This window comes from Pelobates fuscus, chromosome 11 (genome assembly GCF_036172605.1).
Source record: "Pelobates fuscus isolate aPelFus1 chromosome 11, aPelFus1.pri, whole genome shotgun sequence".
Lineage (NCBI taxonomy): Eukaryota > Metazoa > Chordata > Amphibia > Anura > Pelobatidae > Pelobates > Pelobates fuscus.
The window spans coordinates 81,413,427-81,433,982 of NC_086327.1; the positions used below are offsets into that span (position 1 = coordinate 81,413,427).

The following is a 20,556-nucleotide window of genomic DNA, read 5'->3' on the forward strand; positions in this document are numbered from 1 at the left end:
CACTACGTATTGCTCAAGCAAGTTCCTGAAGATATCGTTGACAAAATGTTGAAAGGTGGCGGGGACATTACATAGTCCATAGGACATGACCAGATACTGAAAGTAACCATATTTGGTTTTGAGTGTGTTTCTCTATTCATTCACACTCTTAACAGGAGTAAGTTATAGGCCGCTCATAGGTTGCATTTGGTATATGCAGATGCAGTTTTGAGTCTGAATGGAACAGGTGCTCTAGGAAGCACATCTATGGGACATATGAATGGTGTGGTGGTAGTGCGCCTACTCATTTTTTGTCAAACACATCACTGTATTTCATGTAAAGATAAGGAAGAGAGATTTCTTGACTGTGCTTATTACCATCTAAAATAGTGTTGATGTGTACTACAGGGAAGGACCTGGATAGACACTTTTGTCCACAATAAGGGGAATGCAAAAGACACCGTTCCTTTAATCCCACAAATAAGAGGGTTGTTTATTTTCAACCATGGCAACCCCAAAATATTGGGAATTAATGGAGAGGCTACCAGGTGAAACTGTAAAATTCCTTCATGACCAATAGTTAGTGGACTTTGCCCGCACACCATGTCTGGATTGTGTGTCTTGTTTTCTCATAAAATATCCAGGGTCTGCATACACGGAGAATACCTGCAAGATATGCATCGCAAACTCAGATGGTCACAGAGTCTCTCCTGCAGGCTGCCTCTAGAGACTGCTAACTTCAACACACCACAACATGCACTTGTAATCTCAGGGGAATAGAAGAGCATTGTGATGTTATGGGATATAATTTCAAAGCTAGAACAAAAACCGTGGAACCACATTTTTCCCATTACGGCTAAATTTTAACCTGGATTCTAGAAATGACTTCCAGGACATGAGTCCTGTATTTGTAAATAAATTCTAAGAGAATGAGATTATTGATTAAGAAGCCCCATGTCCAAGCCAAAATTCCATCATTGACAATCATGTTCCATATTCTTGTGCAGGCATATGGATCATTTCCTCCATGTAGGCTCATGATGGCTTCAAGACAAATTTACATATCTCTGATACTTGTTATAGAGTAGGAGAACCACCAAGAAAATAATTTAGTTCTATTTTTACATTGTTGGTTTCATTATTGAACTATGGATCGAAAGACCATCTCTATAGTAACACCCACACCTAAGTTTATGTGTTTCAGCTGTATTTGGCAACATATATAGTAAATATCTTTTGTTCATATGGACCATGGGTAGGGATTGCAAGCACAAAGGCAGGCAAACTGAATCCTCAGCCTCAACCCAACAAATCTTCAACAAGTTCTACTTTAATTCCTATGCAAACAGAGCTGATCTCTAGTAAAAAGATGCACTAGGAACCCACAAACCACCTTCATGGTGTACAGCAAGATAAAAGGATATGAGTTGAGTGGTTATAGTTATAGTAGAGGAGTAAGAGAAGAAACCTCTGAATCTCTGTGTGTGTGTGTGTGTGTGTGTTTGTAGTGGCCTTTTAAGCATATAATCAGAGATATTTTAAAACTCTGAAATTATCTGGTATATACAAGGAAGTGAAACATTTGCATATATTACACAAAGTAGAATATTATTCTTGAATAGCCTGATTTTATATTCTGAAGTGCCACATATTATTCCTCCTACGTCACCATTATTTCTTATAGTGCACACTAAAGGTTCAATACAAATTGCAAATAGTGATGAAGATCAGGAGCAGCCTTGTCTCGTGTCATTTCATACTGGTATAGGTGGAGATAAGACTCCCAAGGTGAAAAACTTACCAAGGATCTTGTCAGCCGATCTAAATCTGTCTGGGAGTCTGATTTCTTTCAAAACCTTCCAATCCAAGGTTAATAAGAGTACTATACTAAGAGCAAGTAGTACTATCTTTGCCTTATTTTGGCAAAGCTTCAATGCTCTCTTCCAATATCTCTTTTGGAATCAATGCATAGTTGAACAATGTTAAAAGTCTAGGCACAATCAGGTGATGGAAACTTTTATAAAAAGACATTCAGACCTCGGCTTTATTGTTTTTTTTTAGAGTTTCAACATGTTAAATAACTCCTTGATGGTTTCGTCAAAGGTGGCTCAAAAACTATGGGCATTACAATTTGCCATCCATGGTCCACTGTAAAGATATTTATAATAATCTACAATTTGCTTAGCTGTGCCCCTTAGGTCCACTACTCTGTCTTGTATTAAAACTCTTAAAGTTCTTTACTTATGTTGGTAAACTCTGTGTAGAAGAATGTCTGTTACCACTGGTAATCTTCTTATGATTGATTGGACCATTACACCATATATATTTGTAATGTCTGCATTTGCCGTATATACTTTTGGATTGATACTTGATTTCGAGGATTTAAAAATTATGTTTTAAGAGAGTGTTGTTCATTTTGACCACTTTGATTGTATAAAGTTTACCTTTAATTGCAAACTACTTTTTGGCTCACCCATAGGAGTTAAAAAAGATCCAAAACACTAACAAATTAGTAACATATAATAGTTGAACTTTGCAATAATAATTGTAGATTATGCTAACGTAGTGTACCTATAATCTTAATTTTAATAATGACAGGAGGCGAGTATTTTGCATAACTTTCTTTACTTTATGCCTCCAGCAGCACAAGTCAATCAGAAAACTTTAAACCAATCAGTAACATACATCACATCCATATATAAAGCCCTGACAGTCACATGATTTCCTCTTTCTTTGATGCGAAAACAGTCCATTATAACGTCAGGGAATTCAAATAACAGTCTTGAGTAACGTGTAGAACATAATTTGGAACATGACTTGAAAAAACCTTCCAGCTTTATCTTGATCTTTATCTTTATGATGGTTACTCTGAAAAGAACAGAAATACGTGAAAGGTGGTGGAACCCAACTGATGTCCACATTAAAAAAACAGTACTATATGTATCTATATCTATATTACGTAAAAAAATTGCAACATTAAACAACCATGGTTTACTTTAATAATCGCCACGGCTGTAACACCCGTCAACCAAATAAGCATCCCATAAATATACTGAAATATCCAAAATCTTACAATTAGACTGAAAATGATAACCAGAAAATTAGAATTTCCCAGAGTATAGGGAGGGAAACAGGGAGGGAAAATACTCGCCTCCTGTCATTATTAAAATTAAGATTATAGGTACACTACGTTAGCATAATCTACAATTTTATCACATGACAGGAGGCTTCGTATTTTGCATTTTTAAAGCTGTGGTATGATCGAAAGGGTGCGTGTGTGGTTGACGAAATAAATATACGGAAGTTGTCTCGCCGTGTCCAATTCGCCGCCTGAAAAAAAAATGTTGAGGCCCCTCGTGAAGGCCTGAGAAGCAGACGTGTCTCGTACCGAATGAGTACCTAAAGCACGTCTCCTCCCCCGTTAACGATGACAACCAGTGAACCCATCTAGATGGAGTGTTCATGGTAACTGGCTTGTATGGTTGTTATAATCCCCACCGATGTCTGAATGTGTCAATCTAAGTGTTGTCGGGATCTCCATATAACCAAAAACCGCTATAACTGCACAAAGACTGGGAAAAAACGCCGGGGACAGGGTAAAACACGGACGCGAAAAAGATTTAGTTCTACGAGACACCGTAGAGGTCCTTCCTTCAGGTGATACCGAAAAACCATATACGTCGAACTCCAGAATATCTGATATCCGACGAAAATCCAACATACTGTGATTATGACTGACGGTTGACGGAGGGATAGGTTCGTGTTATCTGACTAGTTCCGAAAAAAAAACCCAATCAAAGTCTCACAACAGTGATACTTTAACTCATGGTTTTGGACTGTATGCTACCCCGCGGAAAAAACGGTCTATCAAAGGTTCTTGATCGACCCGAGTGACGTGAATCGTGCTATGCGCTGTTGAAGTAACGGAACGTATCCCGTTAATGGAGCGGTCGGATCGTTCCGATCGGCCCGTCGTGAAAATTATGAGCAAGATTCAATATCGAGGTAGATAGGGGTAATAAAAGGATCGTAGTCCCTTTCCATACCCCAGTGACTTCCAAGTGTTCCATGTGGATAAATAATTTCGGGGAATACCTGTTGTCCATGAGTCCCATGACTCTAGTTGGTTGCGATAGTCCCTTGACATACCAGTCTCCCTTGGAAGACACCAATCCACCAACTCTAGCCGCTCCTGCGTTAACAATCGATGATGTTCTCCCTTTGATCTGCCCGAAGGCACGTTAAAACTGAAGAAGCAGAGGATGATCCCAATTAAAGACAATCATTCTAGAAGTCCCGCTTAGCTCCTTTACCTCTGTAACGAGTACTATCGAAGTCCTTGCCGTTCTGATCCCAATTTCGTAGGTGTGCCCGGATCTCATGCAGCGAGCTTTCAGCCGATGTCTGGCCCGTCAGTGAAGTGGTCCTGGGAAGTGGTCAAGGTACTATGGAGCCTTTCCGTCATATCCGTCGAATTTCCTTACTAAAGTCGTTATCGCTGATGTGGGGAAAGTGCAATCCGTCCAATGTGAAATCTATTCCGAAGTAGAGGTACGTAGTTACTCGGAACTGGAATCGAATCGACTCCGCTCCGTTCACTATGAACCCCAACCATTCCAGGAGTTGTGACAATAAATCTAGTTTGTCTACGCAGTTAGGACTTGGGTTTGCAAAGGGTCAGCCAGTGTTACAGCGGATACCCTTTGCTCTTCATTGCGTCCTGACCAGCTTCCAAAACTTCTTGAGGTACTATGTGAACCAGTAGGTAAGTGTCCTTTCAAATCTAACCTTGCAAAAAACCTTTTCGAGGAGTAGGTCTCCTAATAGATGTATACCTTCCTTCTTGAGATGTCGGTACGTCCCCAAAACCATTGGGTTGGCCTATGTTGATGACGATGAGAGTCTCCTGTCTTCTTCTTTACTACTTTACATGGACCTCGATCTGATCGGGGCATAGATATCCCTGTAGTGACACCGAGCTCCCTGTTGAGGACTATCTTGTTCGTTCCTAGATGACATGGGCATTCCATCCTGAGCTTGTTTCGTACTTCTTTCCCTGAAGCCGGAGGTTTGCAAGGTGTGCCCAGTGCTTCGGCAGAAAACCTTTTCGGATGATCCTGGGTGTCTGGTGGTACGCGAGTTAACTGAGGTTTCCCAGTGTGCCAAAAGAAAAACTTTTCTTGCCAGGCGGGTTCCGTCACTTTTCTTCTTCCGATGGAGACTCTCCGTTCTCTTATGATCTCCAGAGAAAGGGAAGAATGGAGTCCTCGTACCCTGATGAAGGGGTCTGAGATGTTCAATGTGTAGGACGTTCTGAGAGACGGTTCCGCTAAGTCGGGGTGTTCTCTTTCCCCTTAGGGGAAGTCGCGTTGGGCCCTTCCCATGGTGCTTAGGTGGTAAGGTGCCCGACTTGTTAGCCAGCCTCTTGGAGAGGGCTTCTTCCCCCGGAGCTGCCCTGGCGGCTTAATCCTCACCTGGAAATTTGTTTGGTGAATTGAGGGAAATCCGACCTGTTGGTTCACACCCTTTCGGTCTGTGGAGTCAGGATTGTACAACAGTACGCTTATTGCCCCTCAGTGTGTCTCTGTGTATAACCGGGGTCACCCAGCATTTCGATTAATCGGTACCACTTTCGCAGGATCTGGGTAGTGGTCTGAGAATGAGGACACCCTCTGTAGGACCGGGATGTACCCTGGTATGGGAGACGTGAAAGTCTCCCTATGTATAATCTAATGGTTCATCCTTATATGTCCTAGAGTTGTGGAGTTTGGTGGTATAGTGAGTTCTCCTTCTCGGTTAAGGGAAAGGCGTATGGGTCCTCCAATTGGAACATAGAGGTGTCGGAACACAAGCATGTTGTGTGCCCTGGTCTGTGCATGTAATGCCAGAGCATACTTTGAAGGTAGAAGCCCTAGACAAGGGCGCGGTGATCACCCCTTCGTACCTATGCCACTAGCGCCAAGGTTAAGACTATCCTGGGGTCACCCGGCGTAGGGGGTCAGCCCTGTATGTATGTCTCTTATGGCCTGTTGGGACCCTCTTCCGGTCTGTGGGGTACCGAGACAGGTGTCGGGTACGGTAATACACTTATTGCCACTAGTGGGTCTCCACATACCGCTGGGGTTCGCCCAGAACTGTTTCCATCAGTACCACTTTAGAGATTTCCTGGAGTGGTCTGGGGAGGGGGTTGCCCTCAATAAGACCGGGCTGAACGGTCAGGAATGTCGGGGCGTAAGCCTGTATGGGGAGGTACGGTAGACTCCAAATTATCCAAGGGGTCACCCTTATTGGGTACAGTACTGTGGAGTTTGGCAGCACCGTGAGCTCTCTTTTCTTGGTGCTGTCGACATACATGTGTCCATTGTGTTCCGATCTGGCATACAGTAACAGATCGTACTCCGTGGTTATCAGCCCGTCCTAGGGCGTGGGGGTTAGACCCCAATATCTATATGTCCTTAGCCCTTCCGGGCCTTGGTTGGGTTCTCTGACTTCCTGAGGTATGTCTTGCCAGACCTCCTCCTCTGAGGGAGAGTCCTCTGCCCTCCATTCGTCTATGATTTCTAAGGACGATGGAGATAATGGTTCCTCATCCCCTGACGAGGGTCTTGTGGATTGTCTGACACAATGGTAGTATGATTTTTCTCCGTCTGTGGGGAGACAGAGTATACGTCAGTGCGTATGTGTCTACACAGTGGCTTCCACGTACAACTGGGGGGCACCCAGGTACCATGTAATCAGTCCCACTAGGAGTTTGACTAGTGGTCTGAAGAGGGGTTACCCTCTTATCGACCGGGGTGAACGGTCTTTAATGTTGGGACGGAGCCCGGTAATGGTCGGGACGGAGCCCGGTAATGGTCGGGACGGAGCCCGGTAATGGTCGGGACGGAGCCCGGTAATAGTCGGGACGGAGCCCGGTAATGGTCGGGACGGAGCCCGGTAATGGTCGGGACGTAAGCCCAGTAATGGGAGGTATCGAAGACCTCAGTACGCTTTTGTAAGGAGTCACCCTTGTGTATGGAATTTTGTGGAAATTTCGCCATTGCGGATTGTGCGTACTTTGCTATAAGCCCCTGATTGGGCGTGGTGGTCACCCTTTGTAAAACAAAATTGTCACTTCGGATAACGCCAGATCTTTAGTTGTTGTTGTTTGAAATGACTTCTGGCTAGTTCTTCAGTGCTTTGTACCAACCATCATAGCCTTCTGAGTGTTCATCTAATTGGGCAGTGCAGCCTGAGCCTGATGGGAGTAGTTCCTGGATTGGTGTAATACAATCCCCATGGTAAGTTACCTGCAGTGGCCTTTTAGCACAGAGTTGTAGGGGTTAACTGCAGTGAGAAGTGTGCTTAGCCTGATGGGAGTTGTTCCTGGTTTGGTGCAATCCAGTCCTAATGGTAAGTTACCTGCAGTGGCCCTTTAACACAGAGTTGCAGGGATTAACTGCAGTGAGAAGTGTGTTTGGTTTTACACCTTTATATTATGTGGTAAAACTTCTATTTCCGACAATATCAGGAGTTTTTACACTTTACCTATAAAACTAGGTTAGGTGTCCTGTGGGTAGGACCAATTTTATTCATGTAATTCTTTAATGGCACATATCCAATTTGTTGTAATGTAGCCTGAGCCTGATGGGAGGTATCCTGCTGACTTGGTGTTTGGTAGTATACAGACCCACAGTGCAGTGTCTCCAGCCCAGGACTGTGATTAGATATATGACATGTAGCATATGAATCCCACATAATGAAATCTTCCATTTATTGGTGTAAAAACATTTAGATATTGATAATTATGTGCCAGTTCGTGGGAATCACGAACTGGCGAAATTAAGATGGCCGCCGAGGATCTCGCGGTATCGCGAGATCCAAGATGGCCGCCGTTCGCGCGCAAATTAGCCGCGCAGTCCGTGGTCGCGATCGCTGACTGACGGTATCGGACAGCACCCCCTCTAACCCCCCCACCTACCCTTCAGTACCCTGGGACTATTGTTGAAACCTGGCGGTCCAGCGCGATCGCGGCAAAAAGCCGCGGACCGCGAGAGACCAACAGGCAAGCAGTCAAACAGTAACAGACCCCAGCAGGGGAGAAAACAGGCAGTATGACAAAATACACCTAACAGTCCAGGGAGGAGGATGGATAAGGTAAAGGGAGAAAAGGGGAGGCAGATGAAAGGGGTGACAGTGGAAAAGTAATGTACAATGCCCCAAAATGATTTAAAGGAGCCAGAAGACAAATTGTATTACATATAGGTAAAGACAGTAGAGAGCTAATACTCTGACCTGTGCCTTGGCTGGAAGCAGCAAAGAAAGAGGAAATCATGTGACTGTCAGGGCTTTATATATGGATGTGATGTATGTTACTGATTGGTTTAAAGTTTTCTGATTGACTTGTGCTGCTGGAGGCATAAAGTAAAGAAAGTTATGCAAAATATGAAGCCTCCTGTCATGTGATAAAATTCATCATCAGTCATTATATTTGTCTGCCCCTCATCCATTGTTATCACTTTTATTGTATTTGAAGTTTTAGCATTACAATATTAACACGTGTACCTCTTTATTATATTCCAGCATTTCAGACAGCATGTGGACAGAAAATTACCCTTTTCACTGCCTGTATATCTGGGGCTGGTCCCAAATTGCGGTTGGACTGCCGATACCAGAACATCACAAACAATCAACTGCGTTATGAATTTCGGGTGAATCGTGAACGAGAACTGATCATTGACACTACAATGAACCTTAACTTCTTTAGTGAGAAATACCATAACCGGGCTAGCACTTTCCTATCACGTGGTTTGGTTCAGCTTCATCTTGAGCGCTTCAATGCCTCCGATGTGGGCCTTTACATATGTGCCCTGAATATTCCTAATGACTTGACCATTAATCAGACAGCCAGGGTTAGTGTTCAGAAAGGTAAGAGGACGAGAAGTCTGCTGAACATTAATGGAAATGCATCTATAATGTATGTAGGGGACAGATGCCAAAATAACTTGTGAAAAAAGTATTAGCCATTAGTTTTGACTGTTCAATTTTAAGTAGCTTTTTAAAAAAGACTTTTGCAGTGTTGCACATTTTAATCCTGCCTCTTCTATCCCATTTCACTGTTCTAAAATACTTTCTTTTTAAAAATTATTACATTTTAAAAACAAATTTAGTTTGAAAAAACAGCGCCTCAGGGGGAGTATGATAACTTTATACAAATAAATTTGGAGGCCAGTACAAACCGTTGTGTGGAAATCTATTCATAAACAGAACTATACATAGGACATTGGGCCATGCATTTAGACTGGAAGAACGGAGATTTAGTCTAAGGCAAAGAAACATTTTTTTTTACAGTAAGAATAAGAAGAATGTGGAATTCTCTGGCTGAAGAGGTGGTTTTAGTTACCATGCAGATGTTTGAACAGCAATTGGATAAGTACTTCCAAAAACATAATATACCGGGATATAATTTCTAATAAGTGGGTTAATAACTAATTGATCCAAGAACATATATGACTGCTATTTTGGGGTCAAGAAGGAATTTTGTTGCAAAATTGTAAGCACTGCAGATGTGTTTTTATTTTGTCTTCTTCTGGATCAACAGCAAAAACATATGTGAGAAAGGCTGAACCTGATGGATACATGTCTCTTTTCAGCTATGTAACTATGTAACTATGTAACTTATTATTGTGTGTGATTATATCACAGCTCTGTTTCTGCCCTCCATCCTAACATGCAGTATTTAGTACAAATACAGAAAGAAAAGTCCTGCGCTCACTCCAATCACTGGGCGGCAGCAAATGACTACAGTACACATCAGCCCCAATGTATAGTAAAAACCAAAGAAAAACAAGTTACCTGCGCTCTCTCCTTAATCCCTATGTATTTTTAAACAAATGGAGGTTTTTTAGTTACCTCCAATGGCCATGAGAGGATGAGCCCACGTGCCAACGTCAAGGCAGACCCCCCTAGGTGGGTCCTAACTCTAACCATTCACCTTGCTTCCTTGAGCCTCTGGCAAAAATCTCTAATGAGACAGAAAGGGGTATTTTTTTATATACACCCCTATACATTATTAACCCTTAATAGGGAACACATGGGATGGGCGGCTGCATTGTAACAAGGCTGAGTAATACAAGAAATGGATACAAATGCAGAAAGAAAAGTCCTGCGCTCACTCCTATCACTGGGCGGCAGCAAGTGACTACAGTACACATCAGCCCCAATATATAGTATATTTGGTTTATGCAGTATTTAGTAACAAAGCTGTACACTACATCTTGAGACACATGAAAGGTTTCTGGGAGTTTCAGATCAGTTAACATTTTTTATAAGTAGAACACTAATGACTAAGCTATAGGATTTAGAAATCCCAGGTCTGTACAGAATTAAGGGTCTACTATCTACTAGTCAGTCCATCGTCCTACAAACTATTCAGGGATATAGGCAGTTTACAGATTTATTATATGTGATGGGAACACAGATGCAAGATATATGTGTGCAGGCTAGTGGCTGTAAAATGTCTAATATCTGCAAAGAGAATTAAAAAGCTTTTCCCCAATCTGCACTTTAATCCTTGCAGTGCCAAGTTAACCATGTCCAACATTTTAGACCCCATAGACCAGAATGAGAGGCACCTGACTGGCAAAGCCATTCCAAGAGTTAGTAAAGCTCAGGGCTTGTGCAGTAATGTGTAAGGATTGCTACATGCTGTAAAATTAAAAGAAATTGATCATTTTAAATATGGTATGTGTTGTAATATGTCTTTGTACATATTTCAAATCAGTTATCTATAGTGTTGTCGCGAACCCGAAATTTTCGGTTCGCGAACGGCGAACGCGAACTTCCGCAAATGTTCGTGAACCGGCGAACCGCGCGAACCGCCATTGACTTCAACGGGCAGGCGAATTTTAAAAACAACAGGGACTCTTTCTGGCCACAATAGTGATGGAAAAGTTGTTTCAAGGGGACTAACACCTGGACTGTGGCATGCCAGAGGGGGATCCATGGCAAAACTCCCATGGAAAATTGCACAGTTGATGCAGAGTCTGCTTTTAATCCATAAAGGGCAGAAATCACCTAACATTGACACCTGTCCTCAAAGCCCAGCCCTGATACACACTGACACAGAGCAAAATAGAGACTGTTCCCCCTACATAGGGTCACTTGGCAGATATGGATTGACACCTGTCCTCAAAACCCCTGATACACACTGACACAGAGCAGAATAGGGACTGTTCCCCCTACATAGGGTCACTTGGCAGATATGGATTGACACCTGTCCTCAAAACCCCTGATACACACTGACACAGAGCAGAATAGAGACTGTTCCCTGTCCACAGAGACCATGATACACACTGACACAGAGCAGAATAGAGACTGTTCACCGTCCACAGAGCAGAATAGGGACTGTTCCTCCTACATAGGGTCACTTGGCAGATATGGATTGACACCTGTCCTCAAAACCCCTGATACACACTGACACAGAGCAGAATAGGGACTGTTCCCTGTCCACAGAGTCCATGATACACACTGACACAGAGCAGAATAGAGACTGTTCCCCGTCCACAGAGACCATGATACACACTGACACAGAGCAGAATAGGGACTGTTACCCCTACATAGGGTCACTTGGCAGGTATGGATTGACACCTGTCCTCAAAGCCCATGATACACACTGGGGGGAGCTACTGTCCTCCCCAACCCCTGCGCGGTGGGTGGGGGCCATAAATCACAATGGGGGGACCTACTGTCCTCCCCCCCTCGGCCCCCACCCCTGCGCGGTGGGTGGGGGCCATAAATCACCCCACAGTGTTTGGTTCTAATGAGTGCAACGTAAATGGCTGCACAGGAGCTGGCCAACTGGAGAATTCAAAAGAGAAAACATGCACTGGAACTAATCGAGAAAGAGGAAAGACAGCCATACCAGATTCAGATGACAAAGCTGACACACAAGGGGTTAATTGAAATTGATACCGTGCCCGATCAGAACTTGACCCTAGAGGATCTGTCTGATTCTGTGTGGCAGCCTCAGGATTCTCAGCAGGATTGCATCTCAGAGAAAAGGGACACAACATCCCAACACAAGAGCCACCTTTTAGATCAGGACTGCCTTATATGCAAAGGGCCGATAAACCCCCCAGGTGATGCTGACTTAAGCCAATGGGTAATTACCAAGAAACCAGAGAAAATATGGAAACAACATATAACTAATGGCAATCAACATTCTTCATGCATTGAAAAGAAGAACAAGAAATTGTATTATCCAGATACTAGACTCACAGATCCAGCAGACTCAAGTGTGTGGAAGGGATTCCTTCACATGTTCTCTATAAAGCAGTTTAAAGTTACAGCCACGCCAGAGTTTGGTTATAGCAGTCATCTTTGCCAGGATTTACCAAAAGTGTTAACATCCGAAGGATGCATTTTGCAAGAGTCTGTTTGGGAATATGTGGATCGTATCTGGCCAGAGTGCACCAAGGACATGTGTGTGATCCGACTGAATCAAAGAACGTCAAGTGATGCAGTTTCATATGCTCGGCTGTATTCTTATCTTAATCGGAACTGAGATATGCAATCATCAGAAGTCATGGCATGGAGGCGTTCCTAGTGCCTCTACCTGCCGGCCAACCCATCCCTCAAAGATTGCGTCCTTTGGGAGGTCCAGGTTTGGAAGACAACCATCCTATTCTGCTTCTGATCTTGCTTCTTCCAAGCCATCCTTCCTGGACAGCTTATCCCAAAAAATCTTCCAAGAAACATAAAGAAGGTTTGGATATCCCAGATGATATTTTCTCTGACATATTAGCAGATGTTGAACGAGAGGAGAGACAAATGGCCGAGCAAGGGCTCCCTCCTCCAGGTTTCCCAAATTTTGAGCAGTGGAATCAGAATTCTGAGGATACAGGAGAGGAAGTTGGCATGCCTGAGATCATGAATATGCTCCAAAATTTGAGCAATGGCCTTCAGTTCCCAGGATAATTCTCTGTAATTATAGGAGAGAGTCAGGGTGCTAATATTATGCCACCTCTCCATGTGCCAAATACTGTTCCAGCAGGTCTCCCATATCCATCTTTTCCATTGTATCCAGAAGCAGCCTACCCTGGCTGGCATGGTATGTTGCCCCCTACTCATGCAGTAAATCCATTGTCCATTGACCCAGCCAATCTCTTCTCTTACCCGCTTTCACAAATAATACCACCTAACTTCTTATCTGATCAACAATTTACTGCAGGACCTCAACCTTTTGCATAAATGTTGTAGTTTTGTTATATTTACGTTTTTTGTTTTTTTTTAACTGTTATGTTTTAGCGAAATATTGAAAAAAATACATGTAATGTGCTGAACATCAAAGCTGAAATTTTAAGTTGAAAGCCATACTTTCTATGGGAGTTTCAAATGTTCAATAATTGTTTTCTGAAGAAAGCATAACTGTCTGTTTTTAGCAAGCAACAACCCCATATTAAGCTGTTTATTCACTGAACATCTATTTGTACTGAATTGAAAACTGAATGACAAAATGTAGGCAGAAAACGAATGATTTGAATATATTCTTCAAATACCAGAATTTTTTAATTTGTTTTTTAGTTCACTACTATTCTGTGTTTAGTAATGTATAAGTGTGCCAGATGTGACAAGTTTACATAGGTTAATTATAGCCACTGTTATATCTGGGCTACAAATACATGCATTTTGGCAAACACCTCAAAGCCCATGTAAGCTTTGTGTTGTTGAATTGTTGAATTTCAGTGATTTCTTTTATGTTGCATGTGTACAGTTGTACTGTAAAATGGGTAAAGCATGGGATATGTTTTTACATTTGTATACTAAAAATTTTAATATACGTTGAAAAAAAAAAAAAAAAAAAAAAGGACGCATGAGCCTACAGGCATTGCGCATGAGCGTCCAGTAACGTGGCAAAAAAATTCCCAGCTCCCCAGAGGCTGTCCTAGCACCCCGGTCATACAAATATTCATTAACAGCTTTTTCTTGTTGGAGCAGGCGGTCGAACATTAGGAGTGTTGAATTCCAACGTGTAGGGCTGTCGCAAATCAAGCGCCTCACTGGCATGTTGTTTCGCCGCTGGATATCGGCAAAGTGAGCCATGGCCGTGTAGGAACGCCTGAAATGGCCACACACCTTCCTGGTCTGCTTCAGGACGTCCTGTAAGCCTGTGTACTTATGCACAAAGCGTTGTACGATCAGATTACACACATGTGCCATGCACGGCACATGTGTCAACTTGCCCAACTTCAATGCCGCTATCAAATTTTTTCCGTTGTCACACACCACTTTGCCGATATCCAGTTGCTGCGGAGTCAGCCACTTTTCCACCTGTGCGTTCAGGGCGGACAGGAGTGCTTGTACGGTGTGACTCTCTGCTTTCAAGCAAGTCAAACCCAAGACGGCGTGACACTGCCGTATCCGGGATGTGGAATAGTACCTGGGGAGCTGGGGGGGTGCCGTTGATGTGGAGCAAGAAGCAGCGGCACAAGAGAACTCAGCCGAGGAGGTTATGGAAGAGGATGGAGTAGGAGGAGTAGAGGAGGTGGCAGCAGGACTGCCTGCAATTCGTGGCGGTGTCACCAACTCCTCTGCAATGCCACGCATTCTTTGCTTGTCAGCCATCAGCAGGTTTACCCAATGCGCAGTGTAGGTGATATACCTGCCCTGACCATGCTTTGCAGACCAGGTATCAGTGGTCAGATGGACCCTTGCCCCAACACTGTGTGCCAGACATGCCATGACTTCCTTTTGCACAATCGAGTACAAGTTGGGGATTGCCTTTTGTGAAAAGAAATTCCGGCCGGGTACCTTCCACTGCGGTGTCCCAATAGCTACAAATTTTTTGAACGCCTCAGACTCAACCAGATTGTATGGTAAAAGCTGGCGGGCTAATAGTTCGGACAAGCCAGCTGTCAGACGCTGGGCAAGGGGGTGACTTGGTGACATTGGCTTCTTACGATGAGCGGGAACTGCTCAAGGCGGGAGACGGAGTGGCGGATGGTTGAGAGGGGGCAAGAAGGACAGCAGTGGTTGACGTGGCTGAAGATGCTGGACCAGGAGGAGGATGGCGGCTTAGAGTAGGCGTGCTGCTTGTACTCATGTGTTGATCCCATAGGCGTTTGTGATGTGAGATCATGTGCCTACGCAAAGCAGTTGTACCTAGGTGGGTGTTGGACCTCCCACGACTCAGTTTCCTTTGGCACAGGTTGCAAATGGCATCGCTGTTGTCAGAGGCAGACACACAAAAAAAATGCCACACTGCTGAGCTCTGCAATGACGGCATTCTGGTGGTGGACACAGCATGCGTTGATTGGCGTGCTGTCGGGCTGACCCCGGGTGCCGATGCATGCTGTCTGACTGTGCCACTAGCTCCTTGCGACGACCCCCTCCTGCTTCCAACTCGTCTCCTCCTCCTCTCTGTCTCCCCATCTGAACTTTCGCCCTGTTCTTCTTCTTGCCGAGCGGGCACCCACGTGACATCCATGGACGCATCGTCATCATCAACCGCTTCGCTTGTATCTGACAACTCAGAAAAGGAAGCAGCAGCGGGTACAACATCATCATCATCACACCGTACCTCCATGTGTTTAATGCTGCCTGCCTGAGACATATCCCTGTTATCTACATCCTCTAGCAATAATGGTTGCGCATCACTCATTTCTTCAAACGGGTGTGTGAATAACTCCTCTGACATACCAAGTAAAGCGGCTGTGGTGCTAGTTTTGGTGGTGGCGGCAGGCGGGTGAGTGCTATCTTGAGAGGTGCCTGAAGCTAAGCTGGAGGAGGATGGTGCATCAAGGTTCCGAGCGGAGGCTGTACAAGATTGGGTGTCCTGTGTTAGCCAGTCAACTATGTCCTCAGAACTTTTCAAGTTCAGGGTACGTGGCTTCTGAAAACTGGGCATTATTCTAGGGCAAAAGGGAATCACAGCACCACGACCACGACGGCCCCTGCGGGGTGGCCTGCCTCTGCCTGTCATTTTTTTGGGGATTAGTGGTACTATACGTGCAAGCTACTGTGAGACCAGATATGATTGGCAATGTGCACTGGAACAGTTCTGCAGAGCACACACTGTAGGCCTGAGACACCCGCTTGAAGACAAGTAACTGCTATTCAATCTATAACAGTGAAAAACAAATGTTGGTTTTAAAAGCACGCTATAGAGACACCAGATATGATTGGCAATGTGCACTGTAACAGTTCTGCAGAGCACACGCTGAAGGAAGGACTGACAGAGCCGCTTGAAGACAAGTAACTGCTATTCAATCTATAACAGTGAAAAACAAATTTTGGTTTTAAAAGCATGCTATAGAGACACCAAATTATTTATTTTAAATCTAAAGCTTAACCAATTGTTAAAACAGATATGAGTGGTGGCACTGGGCAAGTGGGCACAGTATCCAATGTGAACCTCACACAGAAGCTGGCAGGCAGGCAACTGCTCTTCTATTACAGTGGAAACAAAATTTTGGTTGTAAAAGCACGCTATAGAGACACCAGATATGAGTGGCAACTGTCAAAGTACGCTGGCAGGGTTGTGCAGGGCACACGCTGAAGGAAGGCCTGACAGAGCCGCTTGAAGGACACTGACTGTCTGCTATTAGCTTACACTGGAAACCTTTTTTCTTTGTAAAAGCACGCTAAAGAGACACCAGATATGATTGGCAACTGTCAAAGCACGCTGGCACAGGTCTGCAGAGCACACGCTGAAGTAGGCCTGACACCCAGACGCTTGCAGACAACTAACTGATCTTCTATTACAGTGAAAAAAAATGATTTCTTTAAAATCTAAAGCTTAAGCTATTGTTAAAACAGATATGAGTGGTGGCACTGACTGTGCAAATGGGCAAGGCATCCAACCTGACACAGAAGCTGGCAGGCAGGCAACTGCTCTTCTATTACAGTGAAAACAAATTATTTATTTTAAATCTAAAGCTTAACCAATTGTTAAAACAGATATGAGTGGTGGCACTGGGCAAGTGGGCACAGTATCCAATGTGAACCTCACACAGAAGCTGGCAGGCAGGCAACTGCTCTTCTATTACAGTGAAAAAAATTATTTATTTAAAATCTAAAGCTTAACCAATTGTTAAAACAGATATGAGTGGTGGCACAGACTGTGCAAATGGGCAAGGCATCCAACCTGACACAGAAGCTGCAGGCAGGCAACTGCTCTTCTATTACAGTGAAAAAAAATTATTTATTTTAAATCTAAAGCTTAACCAATTGTTAAAACAGATATGAGTGGTGGCACTGGGCAAGTGGGCACAGTATCCAATGTGAACCTCACACAGAAGCTGGCAGGCAGGCAACTGCTCTTCTATTACAGTGAAAAAAAATATTTATTTTAAATGTAAAGCTTAACCAATTGTTAAAACAGATATGAGTGGTGGCACTGGGCAAGTAGGCACAGTATCCAATGTGAACCTCACAAAGAAGCTGGCAGGCAGGCACCTGCAATTACATTACACAGGAAAAAAAAAAAAAAAGCAGCCTGATGTTATAGCCCTAAAAAGGGCTTTTTGGGGTGCTGTCCTTACAGCAGAGATCAGATGAGTCCTTCAGGATTGTAGTGGACACTGAATACCCTAGCCTAGCTATCAATTTCCCTATCTAATCAGCAGCAGCTAAACTTTCCCTCCTCTCACTAAGAATGCATCTTCCGAATGAATCGAAAATGGATGCTGGGAGGGAGGTTGGAGAGTGTGGAAGGGAGGAAGTGCTGCTGATTGGCTGGAATGTGGCTGCTGACCGAGAGGCACAGGGTCAAAGTTTGCCCAATGATGACGAATAGGGGGCGGATCGAACTGCGCATGTGTCCGCCCGCCGTGGCGAACGCGAACACGCTAATTTCGCCGGGAACTGTTCGCCGGCGGACAGTTCGGTACATCACTAGTTATCTATATTAAGCATGGAAAAAGTGAGTCCACCCGGTAAAGTGTGCTAAAGTGTCCCAAAATAATAATGCCAGTGACGTATAGTGCAATTGTGAGCAGGCAGATGGAGAGATAGACACAGACTGCCTTGCTGTTCTGGTGTAATACTAAATGTATATTTATATTTCATGGTGCTCACATTTAATGTGTGCTCTAACTTTTTATTTTCACAGACAAACTAGAACGATGTGGAGGAGTAAGCACCTTTAATCTCAGCTCATCATGGCCCCTTGTCCTGCTCCTCACTTTGCCTTTGCTCCAAGCTGGTGGGTTTCTTTATCTCTGAAGATCACATTATATTGGTCTGGTCAGTGTCCTAGAGATGTGATGGGAACAACCCCGTATCACTGCATGGCTTCCACACTCTTCTTAGCATCAATCACCAAATGCCTTTTATCTGGACCCCTTTTTGGTAGAAGAAATTGGGCAAAAAATAAATCAAACCTGCTCATTCATAATTCCTTAAAATGAACTGTAATCACAGCAATAGTTGTTGATTTTGCCATCACCGCTAAATAATTATTTATGGTCAATACACTATTTGTGTTGTTTATGAAGTCTAATTGTTGTGTAGTCATCTTTGTAAGAAAAATTTCACTGGGTCAACCAACATCTTCTACATTGCCAATTTTCACTTTCAAATATGGTTGGGTTTTATTTTTTTGATAGTGAGTGAAAATGGCAGAAATTAAACATTTATGCTCCCTGTTTTACTTAAATATTTTGTCTTGTAAAATGTATTTGGGAATGAGTAGCACTAGATCTTGACCTTTAATATACTTCAGATAATTTTGAATACACACTGAAGGAAACCAGATGCTTAAAACTTAGCTTTCACATGGAATGATTTCATATAATAAGTATGTATAGCAAGTGTTTTACATTTTTACAGAAACTAACATTGAACTCTAACTAAAAACTTAAAGGACCACTATAGGCATCTATAGGTCGCCCTGGTTTTAACCCTGCAGCTGATAACATATCAGTTTCAGAGAAACTGCTATGTTTACATTGCAGGGTTAACCCCTTAAGGACGGAGCCAAATGTACACGTTGTGAACAAAACAAAATGTAAACAAAACCTGGCATTTGCGCTATATGTCTGTCCAACCGTAATTCACCTCTTTCATATTAAATGCATCCCCCCTTATTATATATCATTTTATTCAGGGGAAACAGGGCTTTCGTTTAGCATCAAATATTTAGGTATGGAACATAATTGAATATTAAAAAAATATATATAATGGGAGAAAATAAGAATTCTTTTAATTTTTTTAGTTCTACATGACATTTTAACTGTCAACGTCATAATACTGTTTGCCTTTACTGCAATAAAATACACATATTTGCATTCAGCAAAGTGTAAAACAGTACCCCCTATACAGGTTTTATGGTGTTTTGGGAAGTTACAGGGTCAAATATAGCACGTTACATTTGAAATTGAAATTCGCCAGATTGGTTACGTTGCCTTTAGGACTTTATAGTAGCCCAGGAATGAAATTTACACCCATAATTGCATACCATTTACAATAGTAGACAACCCAAGGTATTGCAAATGGGGTATGTCCAGTCTTTTTTAGTAGCCATTTGGTCACAAACACTGGCCAAAGTTAGCGTTAGTATTTGTTTGTGTGTGAAAAATGCAGAAAACGCCAATTTTGGCTAGTGTTTGTGACTAAGTAGCCACTATAAAGATTGGACATACCCCGTTTGCAATACCTTGGATTGTCTACTATTGCAAATGGTATGCCATCATAGGGGTAATTTTCATTCTTATATATTTGACGCTTTAACTTTTGAAAACACCATAAAACCTGTACATGAGAGGTACTGTTGTACTCGGGAGACTTCGCTGAACACAAATATTTGTTTTTCAAAACAGTAATTGAGTAAAGCATTGCGCATTCGGCTCCACTCGGGAGCTGACGTCAGCAGAGGGAGGAGAGGTCACCAGCGCCGAGGGAGCCCGGCGCTGGATTAAGATAAGTGGCTGAAGGGGTTTTAACACCTTTAACCCAGCAGGAGGAGGGCCCGAGGGAGGGGGGACCTATTAACCCAATAGTGCCAGGAAAACGGGTTTGTTTTCCTGGCACTATAGGATCCATTTAAAGGCAGGCAATGTTTTTGCCCTAAAAATGCATGATCTCTCTCTCATTATTCGTTTAATGTGCCCACATGTTATCTGCTTAAAGGAACACGCCAAGCAGCATAAACCCTAAAGCGCCTCCTCACAGCGAGAAGCTCTCTGTGCGCTGTGCGGTGCTGAGCTCATTGGCTGAGAGCAATCAGCTTAAATTCTCAGCCAATGAGCTATCCCTGCACGGTCGGGCTTAGTTCAGGAAGGCTAACGAAAGTTACTAGCAAGCGTTTCTGGCTCTCACTTTTGGCTGTGAGGAGCTAGGCAGACTACAGGTCAAACTGATCTTAAATTGTTTGATTACTTGCCCTGACAGTAGTGCCACTATTTGGTACTGAAGTGGTTATGGTGCTTGGAGTGGTCCTTTATTTAATTTAACAATTAACAATATACTTTTACTCAGTAGCTCACTTTTTTTCTCTATCAGGCCGCAATAAAAAAATCTGTCAAGTTTAGTAGTAGACAGAAATGGATAAAATATGATAATCGAAAAAAGAGGCATCTTTAAAGTGCTTTGTTAGCC

At 43.3% G+C, this 20,556-nt stretch overlaps 1 protein-coding gene across 1 annotated transcript in view; it reads left to right on the forward strand.

Annotated features, from left to right (window-relative positions):
* Positions 1 to 18,835, forward strand: part of THY1 (Thy-1 cell surface antigen) — a 95,559-nt gene extending 76,724 nt beyond the window's left edge. Inside the window, exons 3-4 of the mRNA XM_063435843.1 lie at positions 8,542 to 8,886; positions 18,071 to 18,835. Coding sequence (XP_063291913.1) covers positions 8,542 to 8,886; positions 18,071 to 18,183 — 458 coding nt within the window. The 3' untranslated portion in view covers positions 18,184 to 18,835. The remainder of the gene's footprint in view (positions 1 to 8,541; positions 8,887 to 18,070) is intronic.
* The last annotated feature ends 1,721 nt before the right edge of the window (positions 18,836 to 20,556 follow it).